This window comes from Nuphar pumila, chromosome 4, assembly GCF_984573655.1.
Source record: "Nuphar pumila chromosome 4, dmNupPumi1.hap1.1, whole genome shotgun sequence".
In the NCBI taxonomy this organism is placed as follows: domain Eukaryota; kingdom Viridiplantae; phylum Streptophyta; class Magnoliopsida; order Nymphaeales; family Nymphaeaceae; genus Nuphar; species Nuphar pumila.
Window position 1 is genome coordinate 101,237,085 of NC_143252.1, and position 15,325 is coordinate 101,252,409.

The 15,325-nt window shown below is 37.5% G+C and overlaps 1 protein-coding gene across 3 annotated transcripts; it reads right to left on the reverse strand.

Annotated features, from left to right (window-relative positions):
• Positions 1–1,460: 1,460 nt before the first annotated feature.
• Positions 1,461–12,412, reverse strand: LOC149840345 (nudix hydrolase 13, mitochondrial-like). 3 transcript variants are annotated; one of them, XM_090003105.1, is made up of 7 exons: positions 12,157–12,412; positions 11,938–12,027; positions 11,713–11,796; positions 3,199–3,310; positions 2,990–3,073; positions 1,924–2,070; positions 1,461–1,835 (listed from the first exon to the last, which is right to left on the reverse strand). In XM_090003105.1, the coding sequence occupies exons 3-7, from the start codon at positions 11,781–11,783 to the stop codon at positions 1,491–1,493; spliced, it is 759 nt and encodes a 252-aa protein (XP_089859231.1). In that variant the 5' UTR covers positions 11,784–11,796; positions 11,938–12,027; positions 12,157–12,412; the 3' UTR covers positions 1,461–1,490. The 3 variants fall into 3 exon arrangements, with proteins under 3 accessions (XP_089859231.1, XP_089859230.1, XP_089859233.1); XM_090003104.1 differs by having other exon boundaries at positions 1,924–2,100; XM_090003107.1 differs by lacking the exon at positions 11,713–11,796 and having other exon boundaries at positions 1,924–2,100; positions 12,157–12,295.
• Positions 12,413–15,325: the final 2,913 nt, after the last annotated feature.

Consider the following 15,325-nt stretch of genomic DNA (forward strand, 5'->3'; position numbering starts at 1 on the left):
TAAAGCCTGGGCTCATCATGGGCATTGATCGGATGAGGAGAATGTCGAACACCCGCACGCACACTCTCTGGCGTCAGCAGATACACTTGCAGCTACATTTTCTGTGTATGTTGATGTAGGAAACACCAACATGATGTGCACTAGCTTCTCCTACCAGACAAGCGAAGCCACAGTTGGTAGTAGTGATCTTTTCTCAAATGTGCTTCTTAGGCGATCATTTTCCATAAGAGTGTTTGGAGAATAGGAACCAGAGAAAAGCCAAAGAAAATAGTTATGACAAATTCTCAAGTCAGACTGTTTGGGATCATGAAAATGAGAAGGAAACCCACATCTGCCAATTCTTTCCAGACCCACGTTTTGGATTATTTCATGAAAAGGAGAAAAGATTTAAAAACTTTATATATGCTATATCTTTAAATAAAAACTACATGGGAATGGGTGTCACGTGTCATTTTTGAAGTGTCCTTGTGATATTTTCAAATCCTTCTCCAAAAGTATTCTGATTTCGTTTGAAATGGCTCGGCCAGATGCTCCAAATAAGACGATACCCTCAACGGTTTTCACATTCATTTCCCTCAGATTCTCTCTGCCCCATTTCCATCAATTCCTCCCAAATGTCTAGATCATGCACCACCCAATTGCATCAGAGTAAGGATCTCAGCCATATTGTTGTAAGAATCGTTGCTAATCAGCTGATCCGAATTGGATCAAAAGCAATTTTACAAAATGCCAATTCAGTTTAATATTTTTTAATTTTTAATATTTTAAGGGGGTTTAATAAAAAATTATTTATTTTTATTTTTATTTTTTTAACAACACACGTCATCTGATGGTTAAAGTTGACCGATGAATCATTTTTCAAAATCACTTAAGACCCCGTGACAACATTGATCTCTCAGCTGCTACAGTTTATATAATCAATGATTGTGAAGATGTGGCTGACAAATTTGGTACCAAGCCTGAACATGCAAATTGCTAGGCCTACCGTCAAGCAATTATTTGAACTATCAGTCAACCATCAGCTATATGATCACCATCATTTTTTGTTGTCCTAATGGTCCTCTCCCAGTAGCTCTGTCAAGATTAGTTATGCACAATCAGGGGTGCACATAACGAGGTGGTATCCCATGTGGTAAGCGGGGTCCTGACACCCAGTTTCAAATCCCTCTGTCACATGGGGCTTAACAAATATCTGGTAGGGGTCTACCTAACCCCAGCTTGCCTTTAAAAAAAAAAAAATCATATGGAGGAATTTGATGTGCAAGGGCCAAGAGATAGCAACCCGTCTGCCCAAATGTGTTTCTTTTTAAACGATAAGAAAGAAAAACTTCCATGGGGCTGCATAGTTGTGCAATCCTTTCCTATTGTTAGGTCCTGCACCATCCTAACTTGCCAGTCAGAGCCTGGAATTAAGTTGCAATGTTTTACTCTACAACAAATCCTAGTGTAAGGCAAAAAAATGGAAACTGAAATTAAGATATTTTTCACTCTCAACATAATGCATTTACAGGAGTTGTTGAAGCACCAGAAGTTGAGGGATCCACTACAAAACAACCCTGTGATTGCAACAGGTGCTCGCTGAGCTCAGAAATGGGTGCACTTGATGATCGCTCTGTGATTACATTTACAGGTTTTATTGAAGCATTGGTTGTTAAACTGTCCGCTGGACAACTATGAGACCTCATGGGATCGCTTGCCCCTGAGATGTTATAAGCAGTTAGAACATCCTCTGTTGGTTGAGGTTGGAAATCTTCTGCAACAACTCTCAAGAACTTCTCCAGTGCTTCACGCATCCAAGGATAGCGGCAGCGTTCAAATGCATTCCTCACCGTTAGCTATCAAAAAGAAATAGAAAGCATCCCTCAAACAACAACGAAATTATTACATCTATTGAAAGATGAAATGTATGTGACTGGTACTGACCCATTGCCTTCCATGTGTAGCTTTTTCTGGCCAGGACTCGAGTTCTTCAGTTACCCTCATTGTGAACATGTAACCTCTGCATATTCCTTCGAGGCTGCAACTATTCTGTCTGCGTTTACTCTGAAATTCCCAAGTTCCAAGTTCCTTCTGTAGTGATGTAAGCATGGCAGAAAACAACTGTCGGTTTGTGAGATGGGGTTACCATGCTGGTCACAAGCATATAGTAGCAACGGATTTCTAAGTGTGTCCTTAGATACCACAAAAGTAATGACCAGAAAATAACTAAGACAAGCACACTGTACTACAGTAATTTGGCAACTACTGTGTAAGGCAAAACCTTTGGTAAATAAGTATTGTAAAAATTGAATAATGCAGCCATGATTCATTGCTTTTTTCATTTCAGTTTCTGAGGATATGCAGACAACTTGAATCGATCAGCAAATGGAACAACTAAATCTCTAAGGTATTAAATATATGGCTGCAAAATGCCACAAAAGAAAGGGTAATATATTGGAAACCCTGAGCAGTGGAACAAAAATATGAAATACGACATATAATCATCTTATCTGACCCAGGTAATCTAGCCCCATTTCAGACAACCATCATACTTTGCATTGAAATGCCTAACCTTCCATTTGGCAGGCTCTGACCTCAAAATATCAAGTACCTCTAGGAATTCATCAATAAAATCAAAAGCGGGTTTATGGGGGCTAAGGTTAGTGAAGGGAATTGACAGTAGATTGACCCTTAATTAAACACCAAATGAGTCAATAGAAGCACTTCTTCTATTTGGTAAATTCCTCTATCGTTTCAACAATTAAGAATGGAGAAGGAAGCAGGTACTTTCTTATTCCCGTGTAAATAATTCTACCATTTAAATATAATTAAAGGGATAAATTCTCATGTGCTCCTCCATGTGTGTGTGTGTGTGGGTGGGTGTGTGACAACCATATAGCAAAACAAATACCATAAAAGAGTTCTACTTTCATTCTCACCACCAACTAAACAAACTAATAATATCACTATAATGCAAGAAAGAGCCTGAAAAAAAAGAACAAACACTTACATCAATGACACCCTTTACCCCCACTTCCTCCAGTGTCTCACGACATGCAGCTTCCTTTACAGACTCATCATCTTCCCACCCACCCTGGCAAGAAATCAGCTCAAACTTAACATCAATTGAAGCTCTTTCAATTTGAATCTCTTTGAACCTATTAACTGGAATTTAAAAATCAAAAAGTAAAAATTTGAGAAGAAAGATACAATCCACACCTTTGGGAACACAAAGTCCTCCCTATCTGGTGTAGAAACCATGATAACCTCCAATCTGTCTTCCAAAGCACAGATTTGTTCAACATCACTTTTGGGCTTGTATGGTATGCACCTGGTTGTCATTACAGATGGAATGCAACAAACGTCAAGAAATTGTAAAACAACTAGGTTAATAAATACATTCAATGCAAGATTTACTCTAACAGATCAGGTGTCAGAAAATACATGATTTATAATACTAAGGTATTTTTATACCAATCCAAAAAAAAGGATGAGAAACTCTGGATAATCTAATCAACACACACGATATTTTATTTCAAAAGGATGGAAATGGTTTAAACAAATTCTGAAAATCCACATGGACTAGTGTTAATCATTTAAAGAACATCTTTCAGAATATTAACAGGAATAATTAGAACAAATGAATAGAACTGAAAAAAAAAGGAAAAGGAGCAAGACTTGAAGGGAAACCATGATTAGAAAAATGGAAGATTTTGAGGTAACACAAGTTTTAACTTTAGGAAAGAACAATAAAACACGTTTCATGAAATCAACCCGATATAGGTAGGACATGCCAACACAGCTTGAAGATGATGCTGACTCAGACCAGAAAAGGGTTAAAATCAAAAGATCAATCAACATAGAGCCTTTACACATGAAAATCTAATGTTTTAGGGGTGATATGTCCAAGAAAAGCATCGATACAGCAATATTGTTAGATAGTTAAGGCTTAATTTGGCATTCATGGATACATATGTGTGTACACCCACAAACATGTGCACAAATGCTCATATACACAGACAATATACAGGGTTCACTAAATTTTCTTGTATCAAGTAGATATTCTTAGTAAATATTAGACCTTTTTAACCATTGGTATTTTGCAAATTCAGCAATTTGGCTCTGATTTTGGTGTGGTTTTGAGTTTTTAATATCAAAACCACTGGCTGTTACTACATTATGGTTGAGTTTTCATTCCTATAAGAAACTACAAGGACCACCTTGAGAAATGCCACTTTAGCAATATGAAGGCATTAGTCAAGGAAACATAAATATACTCAGGTAAGCCACCTGGCCCTAGGAGAAGAGCAACAAGACCTCAAGTCCTACCAAGGGGTTACCCAAACATCTAGCTGGAAGCATGTGAGTCCCACAGGAACAACCAAATTAATCACTTAACATAGAAAACAGATAAAATATGTAGGAGGAAGAATGATGCTCACAAGTAGAAGAAGCACGCTGCTAAAGTTTGAGATTACCCAACTTGCAGAAGATATATGTGACCACAATGTCAAATTTAAATGTGTGAGGGAATACAACGGTATAAATTATTCCTATTACAGAGTTATATGCTATTAAATCAAGATATGATGTCACAAAGTATATAATAAATATAATTAATAATAAAAATTGAGAAAATCGACAATAAAATAAAGGTTTAAAGTCATAAAAGAAACATAGACAAAGTCATTAGATTGGTGTTGACCATGTGCAATGCAAGTTTGACTGCATCCATGATGTGTTGTGGCTTGTTGGCATCCACACCTATACAGTGTTGTTTAAATGGATATAGAGGCTAGTGAACTTTGGCCATGATGTAGTTAGGGGTGGCACTGGGCCAGGATGACTGCCCGTTGCCCATGGCTCAAGCTGGGGTTTTAGACCCTGGCCCATCCACATGCCCTGGTACAAAATGGATATGGGCTAGGCCAGTTAGTCTGATCCGTGCCCAGCCCTCCGAAAAAGGGCAGCCAGCCAGAGGGCAGTATTTCAGCCCCAGTGTTAGTTTTTGATCCACTCGTGAGAGCTGAGAGACAGGGAGAGAGAGAGAGAGAGCAGAAAATAAAAACCGATAACCCCAAATTACACAGGGTCGGCTGCTGTATGATCTCATTTATAATAACATACAAAAATATAAGACTAGGGTACAAAAGTACCCTTATTACAAAAAGGTAAATTACACAGTGCCATTAATGACACGTTACGGGTCTGGATCTCCAGACCCGTGACCCGTGGCTGGAGAATACACTTCTTTTCACCCTCCCTCAAGTTGTGCATGATCTTGGACCATGAACAACTTGCCTTTTAACATCCAAAATCTGTCTTTCGTCAATCCTTTTGTAAATATATCCGCCACCTGATCTGTGGTTCGTACAAATTCAAGCTCAATCTCTTTCTCTTCTACCTTTTGTCTCACAAAATGCTGATCTATTTCAATATGTTTGGCACGACTGTGATGGATTGGATTAAAAGACATACTAATGGCACTCTGGTTGTCACACAAAAGAAGTGATCGAGAGATCGATTCCCCTACTTCTGTCAGTAAATGTCTAATCCAAGTAGCTTCAGCAGTGGCGGCTGCCATTGACCTATATTCAGCCTCTGTACTGGATCTGGCAACAACCTTTTGTTTCTTACTACTCCAAGAAACTAAATTCATCCCAACAAACACACAATAGCCGGATACCGATCTGCGTTCATCTGGATCTCCTGCCCAGTCCGCATCAGAATAAACAGTGATCTCATGTGCATTTTGCCCATTTGTCTTTTGCTGATATATGAGGCCATCCCCAACAGTTCCCTTTAGGTATCGAAGTATCCGTTTAACTGCTTTCATATGCCCTTCACATGGTGCATGCATAAATTGAGAAACTTGATTCACCGAGTAGACTATATCTGGACGAGTAAAGGTGATATATTGTAACATACCTACTATGCTACGATACTCTGTGGGATTATCAAAAGGATCCCCATCTTGAGACCTAAGCCTTTAATGAAGGACACTAGGAGTTCCCAAGGGCTTGCAGTCTTTCATACCCGCTTTATTTAGAACATCAATGGTATACTTATGTTGGGTGAGAGTCATCTCGTCAGAAGTACTGTCGACTTCAACTCCAAGAAAGTATCGTAGCTTGCCAAGGTCCTTCATTTTGAACCTTTGATTCAAGAGACGTTTCACTTCTTTAATGTGCTCATTGGAACTGCCAGTGATGATGATATCATCTACATATATCAATAACAGAGTAATTGTGTCTTGGTTCTTAAAGATAAATAAGGAACGGTCAAGAAGAGATTTCTTAAAACCATATTTTTGAATTTCAACAGAGAAACTGTCGAACCAAAATCGGGATGCCTGCTTCAATCCATATATCACCCTTTTTAGTCTGCATACATATTTTATAGGATCGCCTTCTGCGTAGCCAGTGGGTTGTTCCATGTATACTTCTTCTCTCAAATTTCCATGAAGAAATGCATTCTTCACATCAAGTTGGCTAATAGTCCATTGATGTTCAATAGCTAAAGAAAGTATAATCTTGATTGTTCCCATCTTCACCACTAGACTAAAAGTTTCATCATAGTCCTGTCCTTGCTCCTGTGTAAAACCTTTGGCTACAAGTCTTGCCTTGTAGCGCTCTATAGACCCATCTGGTTTATACTTTATTTTGTACACCCATTTCGAACCAACAACATTTCTGTCAAGTGGTCTTGATACGACATCCCACGTACCACATTTATGTAGAGCTTTCATCTCCTCATTCATTGCTTCAATCCATCTTCTGGAATTTGATGCTTGAGCTCCATCCTCCTTTTCCCTTGATATCATAGCTTCCTCGTCCTCGTGCATAAGTAACCCCTGTAGCAAGAACTTCATGTGCCCCAGTATGCATAGATGATTCTTCAGAAAACCCCTTTAGGTTCATCTCATATTGTAACAATTTTGCACGCAAATCTTCAAAATTGGGGAGCTCAGGTAAACATAACAATGAAGTAACAATCATATGATAGTCGTGTCCCAATCCACTAAGAGTTTGCTGTATCAAAACTTTATCAGTAACTGTACTTCCAACAACTGCAAGTTGATCTGTGATAACCTTCATTTTGTTCAAGTATTCCATGATGGTCATGGAATCCTTTCTTAACATTTGAAATTCTCTTTTAAGAAACATAATCCTGGCCCGAGAAACCTGTGAGTATGTCTAAACAAGTCTGTTCCAAAGTTGCATGGCAGTACAGTCATCTGGAATTGCTACAAGTACCTCTTGTGACAGTGTAGATGTGATATAAGCAACAAGCGCTTGGTCTCTTTTCATCCAAGTCACAAATTCAGGATTTCTAACATATACTGTAGTAGGTTCCCCTTTATTGTCCCTTTCCTCTTGTGATATGAATTCAGGAGGAACTGGAATAGATCCATCCAGATGTCCAGAAAGATCCTGACTCCTAATAAAAGGTATGATTTGTCTCTTCCAAGTCAAGAAGTTACCATTGTTTAATTTTTCAGACACGAGTTGACTGAGGAAGCTTGAAGAAAGAACTGACTGACTAGGAAGTGAATCCATGGTTTACAGTATTAAGAATGTATTTAGCACAGTCTGTCTACAATTTCTGTAACCTTTTTTTTTTTTAGCAGAAACTAATTCAGATCAATGGCCGACGACAGTGGCTGAATTTGAAGCAGAAATTAAATATTTATCAGATTTCTGATTTTCAAAAGTGATTGAATATTGAATATGAAAGTCGTGAATATGAATTCACGACTGTGAAATGAAAAGCAGTATAGTTAACTAGCAAAGTGTATGAAGGACAGAATGAAGTGTAGCTGTATCAAAACAAAACCCGATTGTGTGATTAGGTCACACTGTGATCAAAGTCAACTAGCAAAGTGTATGAAGGACAAAATGAAGAGATATTAAAATATATGTAAGAGATATTTAACTGTGTAACTCAGACAAGAAGGAGAAGAAATGATCAGATCTGATTAACGTCAAATCTGATCATTGTCTGGAGATGGAAACAAATGCGAGATGAAAGAAGGTGCAGACGAGATTAGGGAAAAGCAAAGGTATTTTTTTTCTGAATATCGTCAGATCTGAATAATGTCAGATCTGATTGAACTTGGGTAAACCAGAAAAGAGGGGCTGATGAGATTGGGGAAAACAAAAGTATTTTCTTGACTTAGGAGAAAGAAAAAATATCGAGGAGAAGGGGATCTTTAAGACGTACCTTTTTGGATCGATTCCAGCTTCACCTGTAACGTGGCTCTGATACCATGTTAGTTTTTGATCCACTCGTGAGAGCTGAGAGACAGGGAAAGAGAGAGAGCAGAAAATAAAAACCGATAACCCCAAATTACATAGGGTCGGCTGCTGTATGATCTCATTTATAATAACATACAAAAATATAAGACTAGGGTACAAAAGTACCCTTATTACAAAAAGGTAAATTACACAGTGCCATTAATGACACGTTACGGATCTGGATCTCCAGACCCGTGACCCGTGGCTGGAGAATACACTTCTTTTCACCCAGCCACGCCTGGTACATTGCACACTCCTAGACATAGCCAAGGATAGAAATTCATAAATAAGTGTGTCCTATAACTTGCTATCTATGTCATATGGATAAGGATGTAGAAACATGTATTTGGCTATTTTTGCACAGTTTCATCACAAATTTGTATATAAAAAGATACATGGGAATATGAATGGAGTATTTGAGTGTGATAGGTCATCCACATGTAACCACAATAGTGAGAAGCAGATGACCAGAACTGGATAAGATCCAGAAAGAAAACTTCTAGCACTAAGATTAGCCAAAATATCATAATAGAAGAAGAAAGGATTTCTATAGGACAGTCAGTAATCCATTAATAACTTAGTCATAGAATTACAAAAGCTAAGGCCTGAAAGTTTTTGATGAACCAGAATGGCAAGTAGTGGATCCAATAAAAGCCAGTGGGCCACTTATCTCATACATAGCAAATGAAGTCGTGAGTACATCTATTCTCTTATTTCATAATTTTAAAGACTTCAAGTGAAGATTCCCTTTGCATGAAGGCAATCCATGTCCCTTTGGCTGTAGCATAAAGTTTGCTCTGATGTTTACTCAACATATAATGAAGATATCATTACCCAACACAGGTTCTGGTTCACAATCATAGCATACTGTTGTCGGTTCTACACCTTCAAACATGCACCTTAATATGTACTTCCATCTAAACACCTTTCTCAATCTAAGAACCCTAACACAAATAAGAAACATATTAAAAACTCTTAGTTTTAATATTTTATTTTGTTGATTTGGAAAACAGTTCTCTTTCAAAATTTCAATATAGAAATTCTAGATATGCCCCTGCATTCTAAATATACACATCTACCCCTATTCAGATCTTTGCCCACGAGCAATTCAACGAGATACTTCTCTTTAAATCATCAAATATAGCTCAAATTGATAGAGGTGAGAAAATGCAAAAGAAAAAAACAAGTGTTTGTACCACACTATATAAGATTTTCACCGTTCACATGTACAATACGTCCAAGAAACCAGAAGTTATTTAGGATCAATTTGAACTCTCAAATTCCATTGTAAGGATGGCTAACCAAGCATAAGTGGTGTGTATACTGAAATGAAACAATACAAATATAATAGAATGACACTAAGGGCTACAAGAGAGCACAGTTATAATAGGGCCACTAATGGGCCAATCACAATCTCAAGAAAGGAGATACTCACCAAACACAAGTCACAAAGAAAACACTATGTAAAAATATAAAATGTATTAAACCACAACAATGCTTAGAAAAACATATATTCATACAAGGGAGAGCTCTATTTATAGAGCCAAAGAGGAGAGAAAAAGTTGGACTGCCTCCAACAGTCATAAATATGATTGTTGGGAACAGTCCAACAACTAGTTGGACTGCTCCAACAGTCATATTGACTGTAACAGTTAAAAAACAAAAATACAGAAAAAGTGACCCTAAAAAGTCCATACAGCCCCTACTAGCTGTCCTTAGTAGATGATGTGAAATGACCAAAAAGCCCCTGATATATGTATATATATATACATATCCATAGAACATATTTTAACATATACAGCCAAACGTCTTAATGATGCAATATAAAAATATATAACTAAATTAATGTACATAATTTAAATATTAGGGAAATGAGGTATCCCAATATACAGAAGACAAACTACCTCCTACAAAGACAAAGATGCATATTTTTTTAGACTATTTAAAATAAAATTTTTGAAAGTAGAAACAAAATTGAAGCAACTTCTTCGTTGAGAAAACTGGGTTCTGAAAACTGGATGTCATTGTTCAGGCATAAGCCCACTTATTCTGATTTATTGTCTGCTCGGGTTTATGAGCTCCTGACCATGATGCCCATGACTGTGGTGAGCCATTTACTGAAACAAAATGTTTGCATAAGTATCATGAAAATTGAAGTGTTCCTAATGAATAGCTAGTATTCACGATTGGACAAAGTTATGTTTTCTTTTATTATCCCTCACAAAACCTTTGCTTGATGCGATTTTGACCAAAGAAGATCTGGTATCCCATTACTTCCCAACGTGTTTTCTAAGAAAAAATAAGAAAAAAGAGAAAAAGCAATCAAAGTAAGATCTTTTTCACTTGCACATTGTTCGTAGGCCAGGATCAACTGATCAAGCCACAATGATAATCAAGAAAGTCTACAAAGCTTCACCAAACTGTAATGAATTAGGGCGAGAAAAGGAAATCAAAACCTCTATCAAATTCATCGGATATAGTTGGAAAAGATTATTAAAAAAAGGGCAAACCATAGAAATTGAAAATCATAAATGACACTGGCCCCTCCAGCGGTCCAACATGACAATTCCTAACAGTTCCATATTGGGTGTCCAGAATCTAGAAGAAATGCGAAGGGAACTAGTTTGAGGATGCTGATTAAAACCACAGCTTCTGATTGAAAAAGTATTTTTCAAACCTTCAATTGACACAAAAGGCATAGTCCAAATTAAATAAGGTTGCCAGTTCGAGAGTCCGGGTGTGCAAGCCTTCCACCAAGGTTGAAGCAAAGGGGAAATTTTCCCCGGTGGACAGGGGAGAGAACAAGGATACTGAGATGGTTCACGGTCAAAGTGGCACAACTCGGCCGTAACCAGAGGTCTGAAACATAATGGTGTTTTTTCCTTGTTATTAAAAATTAAAAAGGGACAAATTCAGTAGAACCAAAAAGAAAATGGTTCACGGTCAAAGTGGCACAACTCGGCCGTAACCAGAGGTCTGAAACATAATGGTGGTTTTTCCTTGTCATTACAAAGCAAAAAGGGACAAATTCAGTAGAACCAAAAAGAAAAATTCTTCTGATGGGCATTGTATAGAATAACCAGACGAAATATACAACCATTGACAGATTTTTGCGGTTCTTTCCAAGTATTACAAGAGTTGGACTTCTCAGGTTCTAGAAGAAAAGGAGGAAAAGAGTTGGTATGGTATATGATACAGAAGGAATTTAATCATAAAAAATAAGCATATGTCCTCACACAATTTGGCTCGAAAGTCTTTCTTTCCACGCATGCACAAGGTAAAGAAGTTAAAGGAAAATATTGTCGCCTTGTAAATCAGAGAGAGAGAGAGAGAGAGAGAGAGAGAGAGAGAGAGAGAGAGAGAGCACGTGAACAAACAATGGTTCTAGAAAGAGGGCAAGAATGGCCAAGCATAATCCATGAGAGAGAGAGAGTACCCTGCGACGAGACGGTAACCATTGTCATAACGCTGATGATGGCGTCCGGTACGAGCTACGGTATCCGACATGATGACCCCAGGACTACACCCACCAAACAGAAACACCAAACACCCAAAAAGAAAAAGGCAGAAAAATAAGAAGACGACAACCAAAACAAGAAGAAGGTTCCGAAGAAAGAAGTAAAGAACCAACCAAAATGAAAACCCCAAAAAAGGGTAGTACCTTTTGAAATGCCAAAGCCGCTCTCATAACCACGACCACCCAACAAAACCCCTCCTAACAGAACTTCCTTCCTTAGTAAGAGAAACCAATCTGTATTTCCACCGCAGAAGAATAAGAAGAAACAAAAGATTGAACAAACAAACTTCCCCACCAACCCCGCCACAGAGAGAGAGAGAGAGAGAGAGAGAGAGAGAGAGAGAGAGAGAGAGAGAGGTATACCACCAAAGCGAAGGCCGAGAAAAGCAAGCCGATCGATTCTCATGCTCTCCCACCGAGGACGGATTCTTAATGCGAATCAAACACCAGCGAATTATAAAACAGTAGACGCATCTGGGAATTCCCCCGAATAAAAAAAGAATCCCACGGAGAGAGAGAGAGAGAGAGAGAGAGAGAGAGAGAACGATTCCTCTGTTCAGATGTGTATCACGTAGAAAACACACAGAGAGAAGGGGGTGGGGTCGGGGAAACGCTTCCCTTGGAGAATACAGATGGCCTTCTTATAAGGATAAAAAATCGTTCAGCCATAGACAGTGGATAGCGTTCGCAACTTCCAAGAACTTTCATTGAAAATACACACATTCACAAACGATAGTAACGTCGGCTTATTATTCAATAGTCCTCACTTTTTGTCACCTTTTCATAATAGGGTCTCTTTTTGCCATATTTATTACAAGTACACGTAAAAAGTAGTATTTCTTTTTTAAAGGAACCTCTACCAGTTATACAACTATACCAATGGGTTTTGAACCTGCAACGTCCCAACACAACGTACCACGAGGTTACCTGAAAAATAGTATGCTATTGCTAATGAAGAAAGAAAAATATAATTTATATGATGCAAATACATGTGAATTGTTTAAAATTGATAGATGTTGCAATGATATATTTTATAATTAATGTAATACTCTAACTTTTTACGTTTGATCTTCAAACACAAGGTTTTAATTGTGAAGTTGATTCAGTATACAACTTATGTGAAAATTAAACACTCTTGTTTAGTAATTGCTTTTTAATATGTCACCAGCGAGGGTTCCGCTTGTCTGGCAGGAGCAGTTAGTACACGTCACCTTGTGTTAAGTCGTTGCAAGTTCGAACCCCAAATGAAATGCTTACATAACTGGTAGGGGACTGCCCTAACCCTGGCTTTCTCTGTCAAAAAATTTTGCTTTTATTATGTCGTGTAGTTTTTTAAAATAATGTGCCATTTATGCGTGCACTACGTGTACATTATTAGCAAAGATAAGAATTGTTTATCCAGTGGATAACATTTGCCACTTCCACGAACCTTCATAAAAATAAAATTTTCCTGAACACCATGAAGTGGCCCTTGGTTCCATTGTCTTATTGATCAAGCGCCTTAGTCTCTCACATCTTTCCATAATTGAATCTCCTTTTTGCCATATTTTATAAGATTCACAAATTTTTTACTATTAAATTTTGGTAATTTAATATGATATCCAGAACCTCTTTTTTATTTTTCTTATATATATTACAAATATATATTACTTAAATATATGTTAGAGGACTGATCCAGTCCAGTTTGGGTCCCAAAAACCCAAGACCCAACCCAGTTGGGAATGGGTCCAAGCATCCACCCTCTGTGTTTCTCCTCTCGTCAGACCCCCTCTCGCCAAGAGTCTCTTTCTCCCCTGCGTAAACCCCCCCCCCCCCCCCCACCTCTGGCTGAGAACTCGCGAGGAGTCACCTCCTTCCCAGTAAGTCTTTCTCTCTCTCAATCTCTCTGCTCTCTCTCTTTCTCCACCATGAGGAGATGTGGCACCCTTCGTGTGTCACCCTCCCTCTTTATTTTTTCCTGTGTTTCACCGGCAAACCAAGAGCCACTAACGGCGGTGGCTCTAGGTCGCCAAGAGAAAGGGTGCCAAACACTCTCACTTTTTTTTTGGCAAGATCGACAATAGCCAGAGGCTGTTGCTGTCTTTCCAAGAAGGGACAATCGAAAGGAGGGCCCGATGTCTCTGCCTCCTGCTTCTTTGTCTGCGCCTGCGATCGTCGCCACTTTTATCAAAATCTAAGAACTTAACACATAACAATAAACACTATTTGTAGTGTACCATATCGACACAATGAACGAGACTCCATATTTTTGACATGGTTACCGAAACACAAACAATACTATAACCTACACTCAGAATCATCAAAGATTCAGACTATCTCCGAGGTAGAGGAAAGTTGCATGCGAGAACAATGGCGAAACACTTTTAATATATATATATATATATATATATATATATATATATATATATATATATATATATATATATATATATATATATATATATATATATGCATTTAACTCAATGACATAGTTTTGTATATTTTTGTCCATTTTAAATTACATTATTTACCTTTTGTCACGTTGTAATGTGCACAAGCTTCAGTTTTCTGTAATTTATTTAGCTCGATGTGTGGTTTTACACATTGGGCCCTGCTTTATGTTATTTACTTTATCGTCGTATTGTAATGTGTACAAGCTTAAGCTTTATGTAATTTTTTAGCTCAATATGTAGTTTCATACATCGGACCCTGGTTTATATCATTTACTTTGTCATCGCGTTGTAATTTGTACAGATTATTGCTTTATGCAATTTATTTAGCTTGATGTGTGATTTCATATGTCGGCTTCTGCTTTATGTCATTTACTTTGCCATCGCTATGAAATATGCACACACTTATGTTTTTTAACGAGGAACACAATTTTCCCCACTCCTGCCTACTTAAATCATGCTAGCATATATATATATATATATATATATATATATATATATATATATATATATATATATATATATATATATATATATAAAGATGCATATTTACACATCCTCATCATAATTTGAATTTATTGAAAGAATCCTCAAGTGATATTTCAAGCTCCCATTTTCCCGATGTCTTGAAAAGTAAAATAGATATTTTACGATTTCATATTCGCAACACACTTAGTTTCATACATAGTTTACCCCAAAGTTTATGACAAAACTTCCTTGTATACATGGATCAATGATGTCACATCCGTACTTACTGTACAAACCATTTAGCATTGAAAAGTTCCTCTAAACCTCTTTTCATACTGGTCCCGACCTAAGGTGCAGGATATTATTGTGATTGGAGTTTCCTTTTGAGAAAACCCACATCGTCCACATCATATTTGATTCTATTAGACATGCATCACATGTTAGTACAACGATGAATGAACTAGAGGTTTATTATGATCTCAAAGTGTGGCATAACATTTGGTTAAGTGAAATCACATAAATGAAATGATCGATTTCACAGGCAAGATGCTCAATTTGGTTTAAAAGAGCAGATCACATAGAATGAGTCATCATTTAAAATAAAACCTGACGTAATTATTCATCCTTTGATTTTG